The 21,330-nt window shown below is 41.3% G+C and overlaps 1 protein-coding gene across 2 annotated transcripts in view; it reads right to left on the bottom strand.

The window, feature by feature from the left end:
* ubr3 (ubiquitin protein ligase E3 component n-recognin 3) overlaps window positions 1–21,330 on the bottom strand; it is a 239,545-nt gene that overhangs the window by 121,892 nt on the left and 96,323 nt on the right. Inside the window, exons 22-24 of one of the 2 annotated variants that reach the window (XM_073047259.1) lie at window positions 20,157–20,324; window positions 3,547–3,579; window positions 2,360–2,820 (exon numbers count right to left, since the gene is read on the bottom strand). In XM_073047259.1, coding sequence (XP_072903360.1) covers window positions 2,360–2,820; window positions 3,547–3,579; window positions 20,157–20,324 — 662 coding nt within the window. The remainder of the gene's footprint in view (window positions 1–2,359; window positions 2,821–3,546; window positions 3,580–20,156; window positions 20,325–21,330) is intronic. The other variant, XM_073047260.1, reaches the window with a different exon arrangement.

Raw genomic sequence — 21,330 nt, 5'->3', positions numbered from 1 at the left:
ATGCTTGCTAATTTAATTAGCCACTATTTTGCATCTGGCAGCAACCATTTGGAGGACATTTCCCCAAACTCAGAATTACGGGTTATATGGGACATGCTAGTCAACTGTATTGTGAAAAAGGAATTTTAGCAAAAAATTTGAAAGAAAGAGCTGCATAAGGGATATTGAAATCTTGAAATCCTTATAAACAAAACTTTAGATAGAATAATTTCAGAATACAGTAAATGCCTTTAAGCAACCTGAAATGAAGATCATTCAAGTGAAACAATGTACTGGTCTAAGCTTTTTATTGATTTTTATTTGTTGGATCAGTGGTCAATAATCAGCTGATAAAGAATGTATGATTAGAAACACGTCTAATATACTATAACACTTGGCAGATAAATTCAAAAAAAATCTGAATTAACCTTCACTTTCTGCAGCTGGGTTTCTTCACAGCTCACGGCATTTCTGACCTAAAATTATTCCTAATGTATATGGAGATTCCTGAGTATATGATATAAACAGATTCTGACAGATTCCATTCAGCTCAGTAATTTTTCTGACTGCTTAAAGGGTAGACATAGTAAGGCTGCAAGATATCAGCATCAATTTGTCTTTTCCTTTGGTACAGCGCTAGTTGCTGTGGAAACAGTCTATCTTGTGAGAGATGCCACTTGTCTTTGACTAAAGGTCAAAACTGGAAAAAAATGGGTCATCATCACCTACTTATTGCCCTTTCCATTTTCATCACTACTAAATCTAACTTGAAATACACAATGGATTAAACCGAGTCTACATTTGATTCCGTATTCCATCGATGTGATTTATCTTAATTTTAGTATCTGCTGCCAATGAATGACAAATGATGAAATTATTCAGAGAGAAAATCTGTAAAATAAAATTGAATGGCAGCTACAGAAACCTAAATCAAAATTCCTTTTTCTTTCTACATACTGTGCAAATTCCAGAATTTTGGTCTTATTACACAAAACAACATTGCAACAGCTGTTTTTTTAAAGAAAACACAAATAGCTTAAAATGAAATCTCTTTGAAATCCAATATATTTTTGATGAATTTTAGAAATATTACTGTATCATTTTTCTAATCCAATTGTTTTAATAGTTTAAGTTACAATAGGAATATAGGAATACACTATACGCATCACCATTTAAAATGAGAGGGGCCAAGTATTTTTTATTTCAGATTTCCAACATTCATTACTTACTTTTTTTATTTTCACCACCACTTAGCAATACATGTCGTATTTGTTTCTTAAAGACATGACATTTAAATTTTAATCAGTTTGTACAACATAATTCAAGTAGCACTGGTTTTGATTTTGTAAATACTACTGATTAGAATATATATTTAAAATGATAATTATAAATTTCCTTGTAGATGATAGTCAAATCTAGTATATTTCCAATAATGTATGAATTGTTTCTCTACATCATTTAACTTAAATATTTTACATAACCTCTGAATTTTAGTGATTCCACTATACTGGAAAGATTCAAATTTTAAAGTATAATTCCAGTTGAAGCAAAATATTTCAACCCTATTTTCTTTGGGCTAATTTCAGTCACAAAGTCAAAAAGTCATTGAGCAATACAGCATAGATACAGCCCTTTAGCCCAACAAGTCCATGCCAACCACAGTGACCAGCCAGCTAGCCTCAATTTCTGGCATTTGCTCCCTTATCCTCTAAGCCCACCCCTCCACGTACCTAATCAAAGTGCTTCTTAAAATACACTATTGTACCTACATCAACAACTCCTTCAGGCAGTTCCTTCCACGTACTCACAACCCTCTGCGTGAAAAAGTAGCCTTTCAAATCTTTCCCCATTCACCCTAAATTTGTGCCCCCTTGTTTTAGAGTCACAGAAAAGTATAGCACAGAACAGAAACAGACTCTATGGCCCATCCTACTCCCATCAACCTGCATCGGGACCATAGCCCTCAATACCCCTACCAACCATGCACCTATCCAGACCTCTAGTGGCACTCTCACCCAACCTCAGTAGAAAAAGCCTGCTTGCATTTACCCTATCTATACCCCTCATAATTCTGTATACCTCTATCAAATCTCCTCTCAAATCTTCTCTGTTCCAAGGAATAAAGTCCTAACTTATTCAATGTTTCCTTATAACTCAGGTCCTTCAGACCTGGCAACATCCTTGTAAACATCCTTTTAGTCTCCCCTACCTAATATGTATTGCAATATACTGCTGCCACACAACAACAAATCTCACAACATATGCCAGTGATAATAAACTTGATTCTGATCCTGAAAAAAATACATGCAAATATGAACTTTAGTTTCCTAGTGGATTTTCATCAAATGCACATATATTGTATATCTGGATAAAGATTTACCTTTCTTCTTTATCTAGAGCTTTCTTATCCGAAATACTCTTCTTTGGAGGTGTAGGAGGTGCTACCTTCCTATAAATCTCCTCAATCCTGAACTTGTTTTGCCGACTCCGTGCTGCAGTCTTTATTAAAATTCTTTCTACTGCTGTTGTCCCATCACCATGGATCTGCTGCATTGGGTCCAACCTCGATGTTGATTCTGAATCTTCTAACCAGCATGGATAGTATGAGTTTTGTTTTCCTGAGAGTTTATGATGCAGTTTAATTAGGAGAGACAGCATACTTTCTCTGACTTCCAAAATGGTTGTGGTGAATTGTGGAGTTGAATTAGGTGCAGTCCACTTTGATGTCTTTGGTCTAACATCTGCATTGTGAATAGTGCTGCTGTTGTTGCGATTTATAATTTCCTGAAATTTTCGTCTACGTTCTGCAACTAAACTGAAGACCTGAGCTGTATTTGAAGTCTGGAAGAAAAAAATAAATTAAATTCCAATCACAACATAAAATTAAGAGGAGTACACTATGTAACCCTTTCAACCTGCTCCACCATTCATCAAGAACGTGACTGATCTTACCTCTACTTTCATGCATTACCCATTTCCCAGATTCCCTCATTTGCAGAAATCAATTAACCTCTGTTTTGAATTGATTTAGTGGCTGAACTCAACCACAGCCCAAGTAGTTGAAAATAATTGTATTCTTGACAGCCATGCCTACAGAAAGAGACTTTCATCAATAAAACTGCGAATGCCTACAAGTACTGAAGCACATGATATTGGCGTAGAGTGTTAAATCATGGCTGAGGAAAAAAGCAGTTATGTTAATTTATTGATGGTTATTGTTACAAATATTTTCAGATTTTTTGAATGTATGAAATTGAAAAGGAAGATAACCAACTCTTAACACCCAATTTACACCCAAGAAGCAAGCTGAAAGCTTTTCTTATTCTTGCTGTTGAAAAAAAACTATGCCAATGCACTTGATCGCTTAAGAAATGCAATGTAAATACAATTCAGCAAAGTACATTTAACATCAAACTTCAAAGTGCAGTTAGGATTCTTAATGATTTAACACCATAATGTTTATAGTAGGGTTAAAGGCAATTTACCGAATCATACATTGCTACATACAAGTACTTTGACACACTGGTTATTCAAAGACAAGACAAAACTTAAACTGCAGTGAAATACCTCTCTGTTGAGAGCAGTGGCCCTTCTTGACCCCTGTCACATAGGAAGAAAGACATGACAAAACTTCAGGCAAAGAACAGCTAGCTTCAAAGCAAGATATTCTCATTAACTGAAATATAAACACACATGCAAGATCCAAATAATTCACTTTCTGTATCTTATTCATCAAACCTAACTGTGACAAACAATGCATCATCTATTAACGATGATAGAGGATTTTATATTTTATAGGTGATTGGATGACAAGGTACTATTAACAGGGAATGCAAATGTGATAACAAAAAAAATGGAATTTTCTTGACAACCTTCCCTAAGTACAGAACAAAACTGAACTGAAAATATTTCCTCTCTGACCCCTGAAATGTAAAATACAATCTGGATTTAAATAAATGCAATTTCTCAGCTTCAATCTTATTTTATATATAAAAACTTCCCCATATGCACAATGCTATACATTTTTATTATTCATTCACATTTTGAATGTGTACAACATTGGCAAAACACCATTATTTCCCATCCTTTCATATCCTTGGAAAGAATATGATAAACTATCTTCTTGAATAGCTGCAGTCTTTAATGTGAAGGTACCCAATGATAACAAACTGGCAATGCATTTCCAATTCAGGACAGTGTGTGAGAACATGTACTGAAGGTGGTGGCATTCAAGTGTATATACTGCTTTTCACCTTTTTGGTGGTAGAGGCTGCAGATTTGGAAACAATTTACCATAATATGTTCATGCCACAGTTACCAGAGGTGAAAGGAATGAATGTTTTGTCCTGGATGGTGGTGTGCTTCTTAAGCAATGTTGCAGGCTCAGTCATTCAGACCTGAAGAATATCTCATCACAAATCTAATTTGTCCCTTGTGCACAGCAGAAAAGCTACCCAACCTCTGAAATTTTCTTGCAGCCACAAAATTTGTGTGATTTGGTTAAACTGAGTTTTTCATCAGTGGTGACTCCCCAGGATTTAGAAGTAGGGAGATTTGGTGACAGTGTTGCCATTGTATGCCAAGTGGTTAGCCACTCTCGTTAGTGATGGATATTGCCTGACACTTTTCTAGCACAAGCACAAATTTGATATCAATTCAAACTTCCAGGTAGTCAAGCATAGCCCATTTATTTACTGAAGAGTTGTGAATGAAAATAAATGATGTACATTCATCAGTAAGCATCTTATCATGGAAGAAAGGTCATTGACAAAGCAAGTTATGGTAATTCAGTTTAGGACACTACCCCCAGGAGTACCTTCAGCCATGGTCTGCAAATTGGAAGATTCATCCCCTCTAATAACCATAACCACTCAAATTGTGCAAAGCATGACTCCAACCATTAGTATGTTTTTCCTCTAATTCCCCATTACCACAGTTTTATTTAGCCACCTTGATAATAATAACTTATTTATAGAGCACTTTTCACATAGATGATATAGTTCAAAGTGCATAGCAATGGGACAAAGTGCAAACATGAAAATAAAAATAGAAATAAAAATAAACATGAAAATAAAAAGCAAAAATATGTTTGTTAAAAGCAAAGTTAAATAAATAGGTGTTGAGCTGGTGTTTAATAGTTTCAAATGAGTCTACATCCCTTATAGTTTAAAGTATTGAATTGCTGTCACACTAGATTATACACTGCCTTGATCACAAGGCCCATCAATTTCACATCAGCTCTGGATTTCAACTCTGGTACAGAGTTGGAATGAGGCCTGAAGCAGAGCAGTCCTGTTGAAACCCAAAATGAACATCAGTTGACAATGCTGCTGATTTCATCACTTGTCGAGTCCAGTGACTAGACAATAAATAGCTGGACCACAAGCACAAGAAAATCTGCAGATGCTGTAAATCTAAGCAACACACACAAAATGCTGGAGGAACTCAGCAAGAATAAAGCAAGCATTCAACATTTTGGGCTGAGCCTCTTCACCAGGACTGGAAAAAAAGGTGTAAAGACAAAGTAAGAATGTGGGGGGGAGGGGAGGAAGTCCAAGGTGATAGGCGAGGGGAAGAGGGGTGAAGTAAAATGCTGGGAAGTTGATTTGTGAAAGAGATAGAGACTGAAGAAGAGTGAATCTAACAGGAGAGTGCAGCAGACAATGGAAGAAAGGGAAGGGGAGGAGCACCAGAGGGAGGTGATGGGCGGGCAAGGAGATAAGACGAGAGAGGGGAAGTGGGAACGGAGAATGGTGAGGGGGGGCAATTACTGGAAGTTGGAGAAATTGATGTTTGTGCCATCTGGTTGGAAGTTACCCAAATGGAATACAAGGTGTTGCCTTCCCAACCTGAGAGTGGCCTCATCACGGCAGTGCAGGAGGTCACTGACTGACATGTTGGAATGGGAATGGGAAGTAGAAATGAAATGGGTGGCTGCAGAGAGATCCTGTTTTTTCTGGCAGACGGAGCGTAGGTGCCTGGCGAAACGGTCTGCTCAATATACGCTGGGTCTCACCGATATACAGGAGGCCAGAACAGAAGCATCGGATTCAACAGATTACCCCAATAGACTTACAGGTGAAATGTCGCTGCACCTGGAAGGACTTTTTGGGGTTCTGAATGACAGTGAAGGAGGAGGTGTAGGAGCAGATGTGGCACTTATTCCACTTAGTGCCAGGGGGAAGATCAGTGGGGAGGTACCGGAGAAGGGAGTCACCTATGGAGCGATTGCTGCAGAAAGTGCAAAATGGGGGGAGGGGGAAGATGTGCTTGGTGATGGGATCCTGTTGAGAGATGGCGAAAGTTGTGGAGAATTATGTGATGAACACGGAGGCTGGTGGGGTCGTAGGTGAGAACACCTCTGGTGGGGTGACAGGGAGATGGGGTGAGGGTAGACACGCTTGAATTGGAGGAGATGTGGGTGAGGACAGTGTTAATGCTGGAGGAAGGAAATCCCCTATCTTTCAAGGAGGACATCGCATTAGTTCTGAATGAAAAGCCTCAACTTGAGAGCAATGCAGCGGAGACAGAGGAACTGAGAGAAGGAGATGGCATTTTTACAAGTGACAGAGTAGGAGGAGGTACAGTCCAGGTAGCTGTGAGAATTAGTGGGTTTATAGAAGATATCAATAGATAAACTGTCTTCAGAGTTAGAGACAGAGAGCTCAAGAAAGGGGAGGGAGTGTCAGAAATGGACCAGGTACATCTGAGGGCAGGTTGGAGTGGAATTATCCTGGTTTTTTTTGGGCCAGAACATATATACGAGCAATTTCTGCATTTTTCAATTGCTGTCACCATTACCAGGGCAGCTTGACTGAAGACAGGACTTGTTTTGGGGCACAGTGCCAGTACTACAGCTGAGATATCGTCTGGTCCTTTTGTTAACTCCCTGCTCTCAGTTCATTTCTTGATCTCATGTGATGGAAAGAACCTTAAAGATAAAGCAGATATTCACTTGGCAAATCTAGCTAAACACAGCTGCAAGATTTTTAGCCTTGAACTTAGTACTCATATGTTGTTTCCCACTAACATTAAAAATGAGGATAATCTTGGAACCACTCACACAATGGCTGCTCTACTTAAACCTAACTTTTTATTAGTCTTTGCCAAAGTGCCAACTAACCCAAATGATTCAATCTCCACAGAACGTCCTGACAGATGCTGCTCCCTTTTAAAATCTGACACTCAAATTTCTTGGTATTCACCTGGCGGAGAATCTCACCTGGTCCCTCAACACTAGCTCCATAGCAAAGAAAGCCCAGCAGCATCTCTGCTTTCTGCGAAGGCTGAGAAAAGTCCATCTCCCACCCCCCATCTTCATCACATTCTACAGGGATTGTATTGAGTGCATCCTGAGCAGCTGCATCACTGCCTGGTTCAGAAATTGCACCATCTTGGATCGCAAGACCTTGCAGCAGATAGTGAGGTCAGCTGAGAAGATCACTGGGGTCTCTCTTCCTGCCATCACGGACATTTACACTACACGCTGCATCCGCAAAGCAAACAGCATTATGAAGGACCCCAAGCACTCCTCATACAAACTCTTCTCCCTCCTGAAGTCTGGGAAACGGCACCAAAGCATTCGGGCTCTCATGACCAGACTATGTGACATTTCTTCCCCCAAGCTATCAGACTCCTCAATACCCAGAGCCTGGACTGACACCTTACTGCCCTATTGTCCTGTTTATTATTTATTGTAATGGCTGCACTGTTTTGTACACTTTATGCAGTTCTGGGTAGGTCTGTAGTCTAGTGTAGTTGTTTTTTTTTCTCTCTGTGTTGATTTTTACATAGTTCAGTCTAGTTTTTGTACTGTGTCATGTTAACACCATGGTCCTGAAAAACGTTGTCTCATTTTTACTATGTACTGTACCAGCAGTTATGGTCGAAATAACAATAAAAGTGACTTGACTTGACAACTCACAACAAGAGAGGATCTACCTCTCTTTGACAACATTTGCAACATGTAAGTTTTAATCACTCACAGTTGGCTACTTTGGACAGATATCATCACTCAATTGTCTGACACTGAATGAACTCCTAAAGCACTCTACTTAAACTTTGTCACCAGAGATTATCAGATTTTAAAAAAAAGATAAAAGTATATGCTCAAAGTTTCCTGCAGACTCCTGGAAACCTCTTGCCCACAGCTAATCAAAGAGAAGCAAGAGCACACCTTATGCTACTGAGAACCTTGAGTCCATGCACTAGAAACACACAGAAACTCTTGACAAGGAACGAACCAGTGCACCGTAACACATATTACCCACCCATTCTATTTGCCATTTCCTGCCCCATCTCCAAAAATAGTTCGGAGATCCCATACCTCAGAACCCCAGAAGCTAAGTGGAACCAATTAGACCCTGATCTCAAAGACGAGAACATGGAAATGACAATGTGATGAAATAAGTAATGAGATAAAGCCACAAAATGTAAAAAAATGATTAGTGATATGTGAAAAATATTAATGAAACCCGCCAATGTCGAGGCTGGAGACAATTCACATTAATCAATGAAGCTACGAGCACAGCTTTGGAAGATAGGAGGAAATGAAGCACACAGAGCAAACATGTGGTCAGAGAGACAGTGGAAACTGCAATTAAGCCCCAAGGTCAGAATCAAACCTGGGTCACCAGGACTCTAAAGATCTGCAGCAGCAGCAGCATCATCTCCTGTGCCACTGTGTGAATCTCAGTAGGGTAGAGGAACAAAGGTAAAAATTAATAAAATTCGTGGCCACAGGTTCGAAGATTCAAAGTATATTTATTATCAAAGTATGTATGAAGTATACAACCCTGAGATTCATTCTCCTACAGGCAGCCATGAAACAAAGGAACACCATGGAACCCATTCAAAGAAAGTATCTACACCCAACGTGCAAAAAATAGAACAAATCTCACAAGAAGCAAGTGAATAACACAGAGAATAATAAACATTAAAGTCCTCAAAATAGTCTAGGAGTGTTCAGTTTAGTTCAGTACAATTTAGTTAAGCTCTGTATCATTCATTGACTGCAGGCCGCAGAGCCGGTCTGCACCAAAACACTCTTAATCAAATCACACAATTAGCAAAGTAAAAGTAACCAGAAATACACAGAACATTAAATGCAGAGTCCTCCAAAAATGAGTCCACAGCCACAAATCCACAGCCATGAGCTGCGCCAATCAACTTATCCAACTCTTCCTGACCCTCCCTCCAGCAGCATCGAGCAACAGGGAGAGGGAGACCAGTCAAACACAGGCAGATGGCACTGAAATCCACTTCCGGTCTCATCCTCATCAACTTCAATCTTGCTCAATGCTTTAATCAGCCTCCATTATTCCTCACTGATAATGAATTTGCCTTTGGATTTTAAGCCACACACTCCATTCTCAATCTCATTTAGACCATAAGATATAGGAGCAGAAGTAGGCCATTCGCCCATCAAGTCTGGTCTGCCATTCAATCATGGGCTGATCCAATTCTTCCAGTCATCCCCTCTCCCCCGCCTTCACCCCATACCCTTTCATGCCCTGGCTAATCAAGAATCTACCTATCTCTGCCTTAAATACACCCAATGACTTGGCCTCCACAGTCGCTCATGGCAACAAATTCCACAGATTTACCACCCTCTGACTAATGTAATTTCTCTGAATCTCAGTTCTAAATGAACATCCTTCAATCCTGAAGTCGTGCCCTCTTGTACTGGACTCTCCTACCATAGGAAATAACTTTGCCATATCTAATCTGTTCAGGCCTTTTGACATTCTGAATGTTTCAATGAGATCCCCCTTCATTCTCCTGAACTCCAGGGAATACAGCCCAAGAGCTGCCAGACGTACCTCATACAGTAACCCTTTCATTCCTAGGATCATTCTTGTGAATCTTCTCTGAACCCTCTCCAATGTCAGTATATCCTTTTTAAAATAAGGAGCCCAAAACTGCACACAATACTCCAAGTGTGGTCTAACGAGTGTCTTATAGAGCCTCAACATCACGTCCCTGCTCTTATATTTTATCTCTCCAGAAATGAATGCCAACATTGCATTCGCCTTCTTCACAACCAACTCAACCTGGAGGTTGACCCTTTGCGTATCTTGCACAAGGACTCCCAAGAACCTTTGCATCTCTGCATTTTGAATTCTCTCCCCACCTAAATAATAGTCTGCCCATTTATTTCTTCCACCAAAGTGCATGACCATACAATGTTGGAAATTGTATTTCATTTGCCACTTCTTTGCCCATTCCCCTAAACTATCTAAGTTTCTCTGCAGACTCTCTGTTTCCTCAACACTACCCACTCCTCCACCTATCTTTGTATCATCAGCAAATTTAGCCACAAATCCATTAATCATTGACATACACAGCAGTCACAACACCAACCCTTGTGAACTCCACTGGCAACCAGCAGCCAGCCAGAATAGGATCCCTTTATTCCCACTCTCTGCTTTCTGCTGACCAGCCAAGTTCCACCCGTGCTAGTAACTTCCCTGTAATTCCATGGGCTCTTATCTTGCTAAGCAGACTCGTGTGGTACCTTGTCAAGGCCTTCTGAAAATCCAAGTACAGTCGGCCCTCCTTATCCGCGGGTTATGCATGCATGAATTCAACCAGCCACGGATCGGGAAAACCCAGAAGTTCTCTCTCCAGCACTTGTTGTTTGAGCATTGTTCGCCTCGCGTCTTGTGTTGTGAGCGAGAGGAAGGAGTTTAACGCTAGTAAGGGATGGCTGGCGAGCTATGTAAAGCTCTACAGCCTCAAGAACTTAAAGATCACAGGAGAATCGGGATTAGCTGATGCCGAGGCAGCATCAGCGTTCCCAGAAGAGCTACGATGGTTGCGTCTGTACTGAACATGTACACACTTTTTTCTTGTTGTTATTCCCTAAACAATACAGTATAACAACTATTTACATAGCATTTACATTGTATTAGGTATTATAAGTAATCTAGAGATGATTTAAAGTATACCGGAGGATGTGCGTAGGTTATATGCAAATACTACACCATTTTATATAAGGGACTTGAACATCCGCATTTTTTGGTATCCGCGGGGGGGTCCCGGAACCAATCCCCCGCGGATAAGGAGGTCTGACTGTATGCCACATCTACTGCATCTCCTTTGTCTACCCTGCTTGTAATTTTCTTAAAGCATTGCAGTAGGTTTGTCAAGTAGGATTTTCCTTTCAGGAAACCATGCTGGCTTTGGTCTATCTTGTCATGTGCCTCCAGGTACTCCGTAATCTCATCCCTAACAATCGATTCCAACAACTTCCCAACCACAGATGTCAGACTAACAGGTCTATAGTTTCCTTTCTGCTGCCTCCTACCCTTCTTAAATAGCGGCGTAACATTTGCAATTTTCCAGTCATCCAGTGCAATGCCAGGATCTATCAATTCTTGAAGGATCATTATTAATGTCTCCACAATCTCTCCAGCTACTTCTTTCAGAACTCGAGGCTGCATTCCGTTAGGTCCAGGAGATTTATCCACCCGACCATCAAGCTTCCTGAGCACCTTTTCAGTCGTAATTTTCACTGCACATACTTCACTTCCCTGACACTCTTGAATGTCCGGTATACTGTGAAGACTGATGCAAAATACATATTGAGTTCCTTTGCCATCTCTGCATCTCTCATTAGAATATCTCTAGTGTCATTTTCTATTGGTCCTGTATCTACCCTCAACTCTCTTTTACTCTTTATATACTTAAAAAAGCTTTTAGTATTTTCTTTGATATTAGTCGCTAGCTTTCTTTCACAATTCATCTTTTCCTTCCTAATGACCTTCTTAGTTTCCTTCTGCAAGTTTTTAAAAGCTTCCCAATCCTCTACCCACTAGCTCTGGCTTCCTTGTATGCCCTCCCTTTTGCTTTTACTTTGGCCCTGATGTCCCTTGTCAGCCACGGTAGTGTTCTTCTTCCACTCGAAAATTACTTCTTATTTGGAATATATCTGTCTTGCACTTCCCTCATTTTTCGCAGAAACTCCAGCCATTGCCGCTCTGCTGTCCTTCCTGCAAATGTCCTTTTCCAGTCAACTTCGACCAGTTCCCCTTTCACGCCACTGTAATCTCCTTTATTCCACTGAAATACCGACACATTGGATTTTATTTTTTTCCCTCTCAAATTTCAATGTGAACTCGATCATATTGTGATCACTGTTTCCCAAAGGTTCCTTAACCTTAAGCTCTCTTATCACCTCCAGATCATTGCACAACACCCAATTCAGCACAGCCGATCCCCTTGTGGGCTCAACAACAAGCTCTTGTAAAAAGCTATCCCTTAGACATTCTACAAATTCTCTCTCAAGCTGGTTTTCCCAATCCACTTTCATGTTAAAATCCCCAATGATTATCATGACATTGTCTTTCTGATAGGCCTTTTCTATCTCCTGCTGTAATTTGTAATCTATAACCAGCCGCTGTTTGAAGGCCTGTATACAACTGCCATTAGGGTCCTTTTACCCTTGCCATTTCTTAACTCAACCCATAGAGACTCAACACCATCCAATCCTATGTGATCTCTAATGATTTAATATTATTTCTTATACATAGAGCCACAATCACCCTCTCTGCCTACTAACCTATCTTTCTGATGCACTGTATATCCTTGGACATTCAGCTCCCAATGGCAGCCATCCTATAGCCAAGTTTTAGAGACGGCCACAACATCATATTTGCCTATCTGTAGCTGACTGTCAAGATCGTCCATTTTATTCCTTATACTGTGTGCATTCAAATATAACAACAACAGTCCAGTATTTGTTGCTTTCTGTTTTAACTGCACCACGCCTCTATTGCCCTGTAACTCATGCTGTAATTCAGCCCCATTTCCTGCCTGTTCTTTGTATAATCTCGGTTGCGCGCTATCTTTGATTTATTTGTTTTACCCTTCCTCAACCCTATCACTCCGGTTCCCATACCCCTGCCAAATTAGTTTAAACCCTCCCCAACAGCTCTATTAAACCTGCTCACTAGGATATTGGACCCCTTTGGATTCAGGTGTAACCTGTCCTTTTTGTACAGGTCTTACCTCCTCCAGAAGAGGCCCCAATGATCCAGGAATCTGAAGCCCTGCCCCCTAAACCAGTCTCTCAGCCACACATTAATACACCTTATCATGCTATTCTTGGCGTCGCTAACACATGGCACAGGCAGTAATCCTGGTTACTACCCTAGAGGTCCTGCTTTTCAGCTTCCTACCTAACTCCCTGAATTCTCCACCGTTGCTACGCATGTCATTGGTACCAACGTGTACCAAGACTTCTGGCTATTCATGCTCTCCCTTCAGAATACTCTGCACCCAATCCGAGACATCCCGTACCCTGGCACTTGGGAGGCAACACACCATGCGGATATCTCTATCAGGTTGACAGAACCTCTCGGCTGTTCCCCTCATTATGGAATCTCCTAGGACTACCACATTCCTCATCTTCCTCTTTCCCTTCTGCACCACAGAACCAGGCTCAGTGCCAGAGACTCAATCGCTGTGGGTCGTCCTCTGTCAGGTCATCCCCCTCAACTGCATCCAAAACGAGATAACGATTACTGAGGGGGATGGCCACAGGGGTGCTCTCTTCTATCTGAGCTCTTCCCTTCGCTTCCCTGACAGTCACCCATTTATCTAACTCCTGCAGACTCGGGGTTTAATTCCCCCAGAGACAGCAAAAGCACTAGATTGCTCAGTTGGACCAAAAACCTATCATCAAAATGTAAATTAGAGGCTCCAATTGCTTGCAGTTTAGTAGTAGAAACATCCTTAAAAGAATCAGCAGTTTGATTAACTGTCTTTCAGGCATCTCTGTCGGTCATGGGTGCCATCTTATTAGTAAAGCAAACTAAGTAGTGGAGTTCAATTCTAGAGAACTGGGAAAGTTGTGCTAAACTTGCAACAGACCTTAAAGTTCTGGTCATTATTTCATGAAAAGCTCATGAAGGTAATTGAAAGGGCACAGAGAAAAGTTACAAAGCTGATATCAGTAATGTGAAGATCTATGTACCAGGAAAAGGTGAGCATACATAAGAACATTAGAAATAGAAGCAGGAGTAGGCCATCTGGCCAGTTGAGCCTGCTCTTCCATTCAACAAGATCACAGCTAATCTGACCATGGGTTCATCTCCACCTACCTGCCTTTTCCCCATAACCCTTAATTCACCTATTATGCAAAAATCCATCCAACCTTGTCTTAAATATATTCACCTATCACCTTGTGTTTCTCTCTCTCCTCCCCCACCTTTTAAATCTATTCTACATCTTTTTTCGCCTCAGTACTGCCATAGGGTTTCGGCCAGAAATGTCAACTGTACTTTCTTCCATAGATGCTGCCTGGCCTGCTGAGTTCCTCCAGCAATCCATGTGTGTTGCTTAAGTATATTTACTGAGGTAACTTCCACTGCTTTACTGGACAGAGAATTCCACAGATTTACCACTCTTTGGGAAAAGCAGTTCCACCTAATCTCTATTCTAAATTTACTCCCCCCAAATCTTGAGGTTACATCCCCTAGTTGTAATGTCACCTAAAAGTGGAAACAACTTTCTGCCTCTATCTTACCTATCCCTTTCATAATTTTACATGTTTCTATAAGATCTCCTCTCATCCTTCTGAAATCCAGTGAGTGCAGTCCCAGGTGACTCAATCTCTCCTCATAGTCTAACCCCTCATCTCTGGAATCAAGTTGGTGAACCTCCTCTGCACCACCTCCAGAGCCAGTCTATGTTTCTACAAGTAAGCAGACCACAACTGCATGCAGAACTCCAGATGCAGCCTCAGCAGTACGCTGTACAGTTGCAGCATCACCTCCCTGCTCTTAAATTCAATCCCTCTAGCATGAAGGCCAACATTCCATTTGCCTTCTTGATAGCCTGCTGCACCTGCAAACCAACCTTTTGTGATTCATGCACAAGTACTCCCAAGTCCCTCTGCACAGCAGCACTATGCAAACTTTTACCATTTAAATAATAACCTGATCTTCCATTTTTCCTTCCAAAGTGGACAACCTTGCATTTTCCAACATTGTACTCCATCTTGCCCATCCACTAACCTATCTGTATCTCTCTGCAGGCTCTGCATACCCTCTGCACAATTTGGTTTTCCACTCAATTTATTGTTATCGGTAAACTTAGATACACTACACTCGGTCCCCTCTTCTGGATCAATAATGTATATCGTGAACAGTTGCAGGCCCAGCAGCGATTCCTGTGGCACAACGCTCACCACTGGTTGTCAACCACAGAAACACCCATGTATCCCGACACTCCGTTTTCTATTGGTTAACCAATCCTCTATCCATGCTAACACATCACCCCAACTCTGTGTATCCTTATCTTATGAATAACTCTTTTACATGGCACCTTTCGAACACCTTATGGAAATCCAAGTAAATAACGTCCATAGGTTCCCCTCTATCCACCGTGCTCGTTATATCCTCAAATAACTCCAGTGTTTGTCAGAAAGGATCTGGCTTTGCTGAACCTATGCTGCCTCTGCCTAATGGATCCATTTCTTCCAAGATGCCTCGATAGTTCTTCTTTAATCATAGCTTAATGCATTCTCCCAACTACAGATGTTAAACTAACTGGCCTATCGTTACCTGCCTTATGCCTACATCCTTTTTTTTTTAAACTTTAGCGTGACATTCGCCTTCTTCCAATCCAATGGGACCTGCCTAGTATCCAGAGAATTTTCCACCAAAACCTCTACTATAACCTCTGCCATTTCTTTCAGTATTCTGGGATGCATTCCATCAGGACCAGGGGACTTGTCTATCTTTAGCCCACAAGTTTGCTCACCACTATCCCTTTAGTGAGAGCTCTCTTCTATTGTGTGTGCTAAGTTCTAGTGAATTGCCAGGATACTCTACTGCTTTAAGAATGCTTTTCAGCCCAAATTGCTGTTTTACCTGAAAAAGGATCATATATTAATGAAGTTACATCTGCATTTTAGATACAAGAATTGAGGAAATCTTTATCACACTTACAAGGGAAAAAAATTCTGTTTTTGAAGATCAATTCTAACTCCCAACTTAATGTTGCCGTATCTATTTCTCATCTACACTCCAGCAACAATTTACAACGGCCAATTAATTCAGGTCAGCTGGTGGCGCAGTGATATCAACGCTGGACTCCGGAACGGAGGTTCCCAGGTTCGAATCCAGTAGGGCCGTTCCCAAGTTCACTTTCCATCTGTGCCAGGCTGAGTGTTGAGCTCAACCTCGTAAAATAAAGAAAAATACTGCAAAAATGGATGTGTGTGGAGTGGCGTGCCACAGTCTTTCGTTCTGTACCTTGTAAGGCCTAAAAATGCCCGACACTGCCCTCTCAGGCCTGAGTCAACATCATCATCATCAATTAATCTACCAGCCTACCTGTCCTGGGGATTCTGGAGGAAACAGTGCAGGGGGCAGGGTTTTAGATTTTTGGATCATTGGGATCTCTTCTGGGGAAGGTGGGACCTGTACAGATTGGATGGGTTACACCTGAACTCGAGGGGGAGCAATATCCTTGCAGGTAGGTTTGCTCGCATGGTTCGGGAGGGTTTAAACTAATTTGCAAGGGGGATGGGACCCAGAGCGATAGAGCAGTGAAAGAAGTGCATGGAGTAAAGCCAGATCTAACATATAGAGAGGCTTTGAGAAAAGAGAAGTAGAATAAAGGGTGTAAAGGTAGTAAGGTAGAAGGGCTAAACTGTGTGTACTTCAATGCAAGAAGCATCAGGAACAAAGTTGATGAACTGAGAGCTTAGATACATACGTGGAATTATAATGTAGTGGCCATTACAGAGACTTGGCTGGCACCAGGGCAGGAATGGATTCTCAATATTCCTGGATTTCAGTGCTTTAAAAGGGATAGAGAGGGGGGGAAAGGGGATGAGGGGTGGCATTACTGGTCAGGGATACTATTACAGCTACAGAAAAGGTGGGTAAAAGTAGCAGGATCCTCTTTTGAGTCAGTATGGGTGGAAGTCAGGAACAGGAAGGGAGCAGTTATTCTACTGGGGGTATTCTATAGGCCCCCTGGTAGCAGCAGAGATACCGAGGAGCAGATTGAGAGGCAGATATTGGAAAGGTGCAAAAATAATAGGGCTGTTATCATGGGTGACTTTAACTTCCCTAATATTGATTGGCATTTGATTAGTTCCAAGGGTTCAGATGGGGCAGAGTTTGTTAAGTGTGTCCAGGATGGATTTCTGTCACAGTATGTTGACAGGCCGACTAGGGGGAATGCCATACTAGATCTAGTATTAGGTAACGAACCAGGTCAGGTTACAGATCTGTCAGTGGGTGAGCATCTAGGGAACAGTGATCACCACTCCCTGGCCTTTAGCATTATCATGGAAAAGGACAGAATCAGAGAGGACAGGAAAATTTTTAATTGGGGGAGGGCAAATTATGAGGCTATAAGGCTAGAACTTGCAGGTGTGAATTGGGATGATGTTTTTGCAGGGAAATGTACTATGGACATGTGGTCGATGTTTAAGGATCTCTTGCAGGATGTTAGGGATAAATTTGTCCTGGTAAAGAAGATAAAGAATGGTAGGGTGAAGGAACCATGGGTGACAGGTGAGGTGGAAAATCTAGTCAGGTGGAAGAAGGCAGCATACATGAGATTTAGGAAGCAAGGATCAGATGGGTCTATTGAGGAATATAGGGTAGCAAGAAAGGAGCTTAAGAAGGGGCTGAGAAGAGCAAGAAGGGGGCATGAGAAGGGCTTGGCAAGTAGGGTAAAGGAAAACCCCAAGGCATTCTTCAATTATGTGAAGAACAAAAGGATGACAGGAGTGAAGGTAGGACTGATTAGAGATAAAAGTGGGAAGATGTGCCTGGAGGCTGTGGAAGTGAGCGAGGTCCTCAATGAATACTTCTCTTCGGTATTCACCAATGAGAGGGAACTTGATGACGGTGAGGACAACATGAGTGAGGTTGATGTTCTGGAGCATGTTGATATTAAGGGAGAGGAGGTGTTGGAGTTGTTAAAATACATTAGGACAGATAAGTCCCTGGGGCCTGACGGAATATTCCCCAGGCTGCTCCACGAGGTGAGGGAAGAGATTGCTGAGCCTCTGGCTAGGATCTTTATGTCCTCGTTGTCCACAGGAATGGTACCGGAGTATTGGAGGGAGGTGAATGTCGTCCCCTTGTTCAAAAAAGGTAGTAGGGATAGTCTGGGTAATTATAGACCAGTGAGCCTTGCGTCTGTGGTGGGAAAGCTGTTGGAAAAGATTCTTAGAGATAGGATCTATGGGTATTTAGAGAATCATGGTCTGATCAGAGACAGTCAGCATGGCTTTGTGAAGGGCAGATCATGCCTAACAAGCCTGATAGAGTTCTTTGAGGAGGTGACCAGGCATATAGATGAGGGTAGTGCAGCGGATGTGATCTACATGGATTTTAGTAAGGCATTTGACAAGGTTCCACACGGTAGGCTTATTCAGAAAGTCAGAAGGCATGGGATGCAGGGAAGTTTGGCCAGGTGGATTCAGAATTGGCTTGCCTGCAGAAGGCAGAGGATCATGGTGGAGGGAGTACATTCAGATTGGAGGATTGTGACTACTGGTGTCCCACAAGGATCTGTTCTGGGACCTTTACTTTTTGTGATTTTTATTAATGACCTGGATGTGAGGGTAGAAGGGTGGGTTGTCAAGTTTGCAGACGACACAAAGGTTGGTGGTGTTGTAGATAGTGTAGAGGATTGTCGAAGATTGCAGAGAGACATTGATAGGATGCAGAAGTGGGCTGAGAAGTGGCAGATGGAGTTTAATCCGGAGAAGTGTGAGGTGGTACACTTTGGAGGACAAACTCCAAGGCAGAGTACAAAGTAAATGGCAGGATGCTTGGTAGTGTGGAGGAGCAGAGGGATCTGGGGGTACATGTCCACAGATCCCTGAAAATTGCCTCACAGATAGATAGGGTAGTTAAGAAAGCTTATGGGGTGTTAGCTTTCATAAGTCGAGGGACAGAGTTTAAGAGACGCGATGTAATGATGCAGCTCTATAAAACTCTAGTTAGGCCACACTTGGAGTACTGTGTCCAGTTCTGGTCGCCTAACTATAGGAAGGATGTGGAAGCATTGGAAAGGGTACAGAGGAGATTTACCAGGATACTGCCTGGTTTAGAGAGTATGGATTATGATCAGAGATTAAGGGAGCTAGGGCTTTACTCTTTGGAGAGAAGGAGGATGAGAGGAGACATGATAGAGGTGTACAAGATATTAAGAGAAATAAACAGAGTGGACAGCCAGCGCCTCTTCCCCAGGGCACCACTGCTCAGTACAAGAGGACATAGTAAGGGGAGGGAAGTTCAAGGGGGATATTACAGGAAGGTTTTTCACTCAGAGAGTGGTTGGTGCGTGGAATGCACTGCCTGGGTCGGTGGTGGAGGCAGATATACTAGTGAAGTTTAAGAGACTACTAGACAGGTATATGGAGGAATTTAAGGTGGGGGGGGGGGGGGTTATATGGGAGGCATGGTTTGAGGGTCGGCACAACATTGTGGGCCGAAGGGCCTGTAATGTGCTGTACTATTCTATTTCTATTGCACAGAAATTGGGATTGAACCCGAATTGCTAGAGCTGCAAGGCAACCTCTACAAACTGCACCATTGTGACTCCTGTAAGAGTGGTAATGTAACAGATTTACTCTATCAATGTTCAAAATGAATGCAAAGGAACTCAATGATTTTAAAGAAATTACAAATATGGAATCTGTGTGAATACAAAGAATAGACTTTCAATTTGAATACATAACTGAGTCTAATGGATTTTTTAAATTCTAATCTTTTGATTATCGATTATCAGTTCCTAATAAGTGTACAAGAAGCATTGATCACTATTTAACAATTATTGTATCTTTAGTGTATAATAGTGCTCCTTTGACTATTATGCTCCAAGTAGTGTACAGTACAGATAAGACATTCACAACTAAGGTCTGTCACTTTTTTTGTCTCCAGCAGATTATTCAATATAATTTATCACCTTGAAAAAGGATAAAAATGCTGAATAACTGAAGTGGCGTTCTACATAAATGTGAAACACACAGGAGGTAACGTGTGAGTATAAGTTTTACACAAAAGACATTTATTTTATGGAACATTCATTATAATTCCCAGATTATGCACTTAACAAACTGTAAGGGATTAACACTTGCAAAAGTATTTGTTAATTGAAAATACATAACCAAACTGTCTCATCTGGTATAAACTAACCTGTACACAAGTGGCACCTGAACTTGTGCTGGCAGGTGGTTCCCGGGTCACTTCAGGTGCAGTTTCCGGAACCCTGACTCGCACGTGGTTAATGACATGATGTAGATTCGTTGCTATGCTGGTTCCATGGAACCAACTATCAGAACATCGCTCTTCACCAAACATTTCCTATGAGGAAAATTAGTTATGTAATCAGCTGTATTTTCTCAAAAACGATAAATGAACACAAATGAGAATTGCAATATGACTGCACAGTTCAGATAAAATTTTAAAAACAATCATCTTCACAAACAAAAAAAGAGGAGAAAAATGACCCAGATTTTAGTTCCAATAGAACAAAACTGTTCATTTGTGTCATCATTACATAGTGAAAGTGACCAAGATTTTGGAAATTTTGTACATGTATGTTCTGATGCTCAGAGATTGATCACAGAATCTTATAGAAAAGGAGGCAACCAATCACCTTCATGACTGTGCCAACCTTTTGTTAAAACTAATCAATTAGTTCCGTTACCTGGCCTCGAATTTCCTCCACATAACATTTTCAAACATCCAGTCAATTCCTGTTCATAAATTAACTTATTCCTCCCAGTTACAGAAAAGAGGAAAAAATATTCATTTAGATTGTTGTGGATAGATACTGCGACTAATTTTTACTGTGTTGTTTTGCAGGATTGCAAAATAGGATTCAAACCATTACTTATATATTTGATTATTCTGATACTGATCTTTAGCCACAGTCAGAAGGGGGAAAACTGTTAACTAGTGTTCCAAAATATCTTCTGCTATGGCACCTGCCCATTGCTGCAGAAAAGAAGCCTCGAAAGGCAGTGTGAACTTAAGAGTTTTATTTGTTCTCAAACTAGGAAATCTGACAACTGATCTGCGTTCTGCGTTCTACAAAGTCAGTGAAGGGGCCGAAAGTTGAGAGGAGAATAGCAAATAAAATATTTAACTTGACTAAATCTAGTGTGAGTGTGCGTATGAACGCACAAGGGCACAATTGTAGGAGAGTGTGTTCTTAAACTTTAAGATTTCCAAATTTTCCCCCCAATGTTTCTGAATAATAAGCATTCAATTTCAACACTTGCTTTGACAAATGCTTAAACTGGTGGGGGGGGGGGGGGGGGGAAGGCTTCATCGACTATCAAGTTCTTTGTGAGAGAAAAAGACA

The sequence above is a fragment of the Hemitrygon akajei genome, chromosome 5, assembly GCF_048418815.1.
Source record: "Hemitrygon akajei chromosome 5, sHemAka1.3, whole genome shotgun sequence".
Lineage (NCBI taxonomy): Eukaryota > Metazoa > Chordata > Chondrichthyes > Myliobatiformes > Dasyatidae > Hemitrygon > Hemitrygon akajei.
Note: the sequence above shows the minus strand (reverse complement) of the source record. Positions and strands in the feature narration are given on the sequence as shown.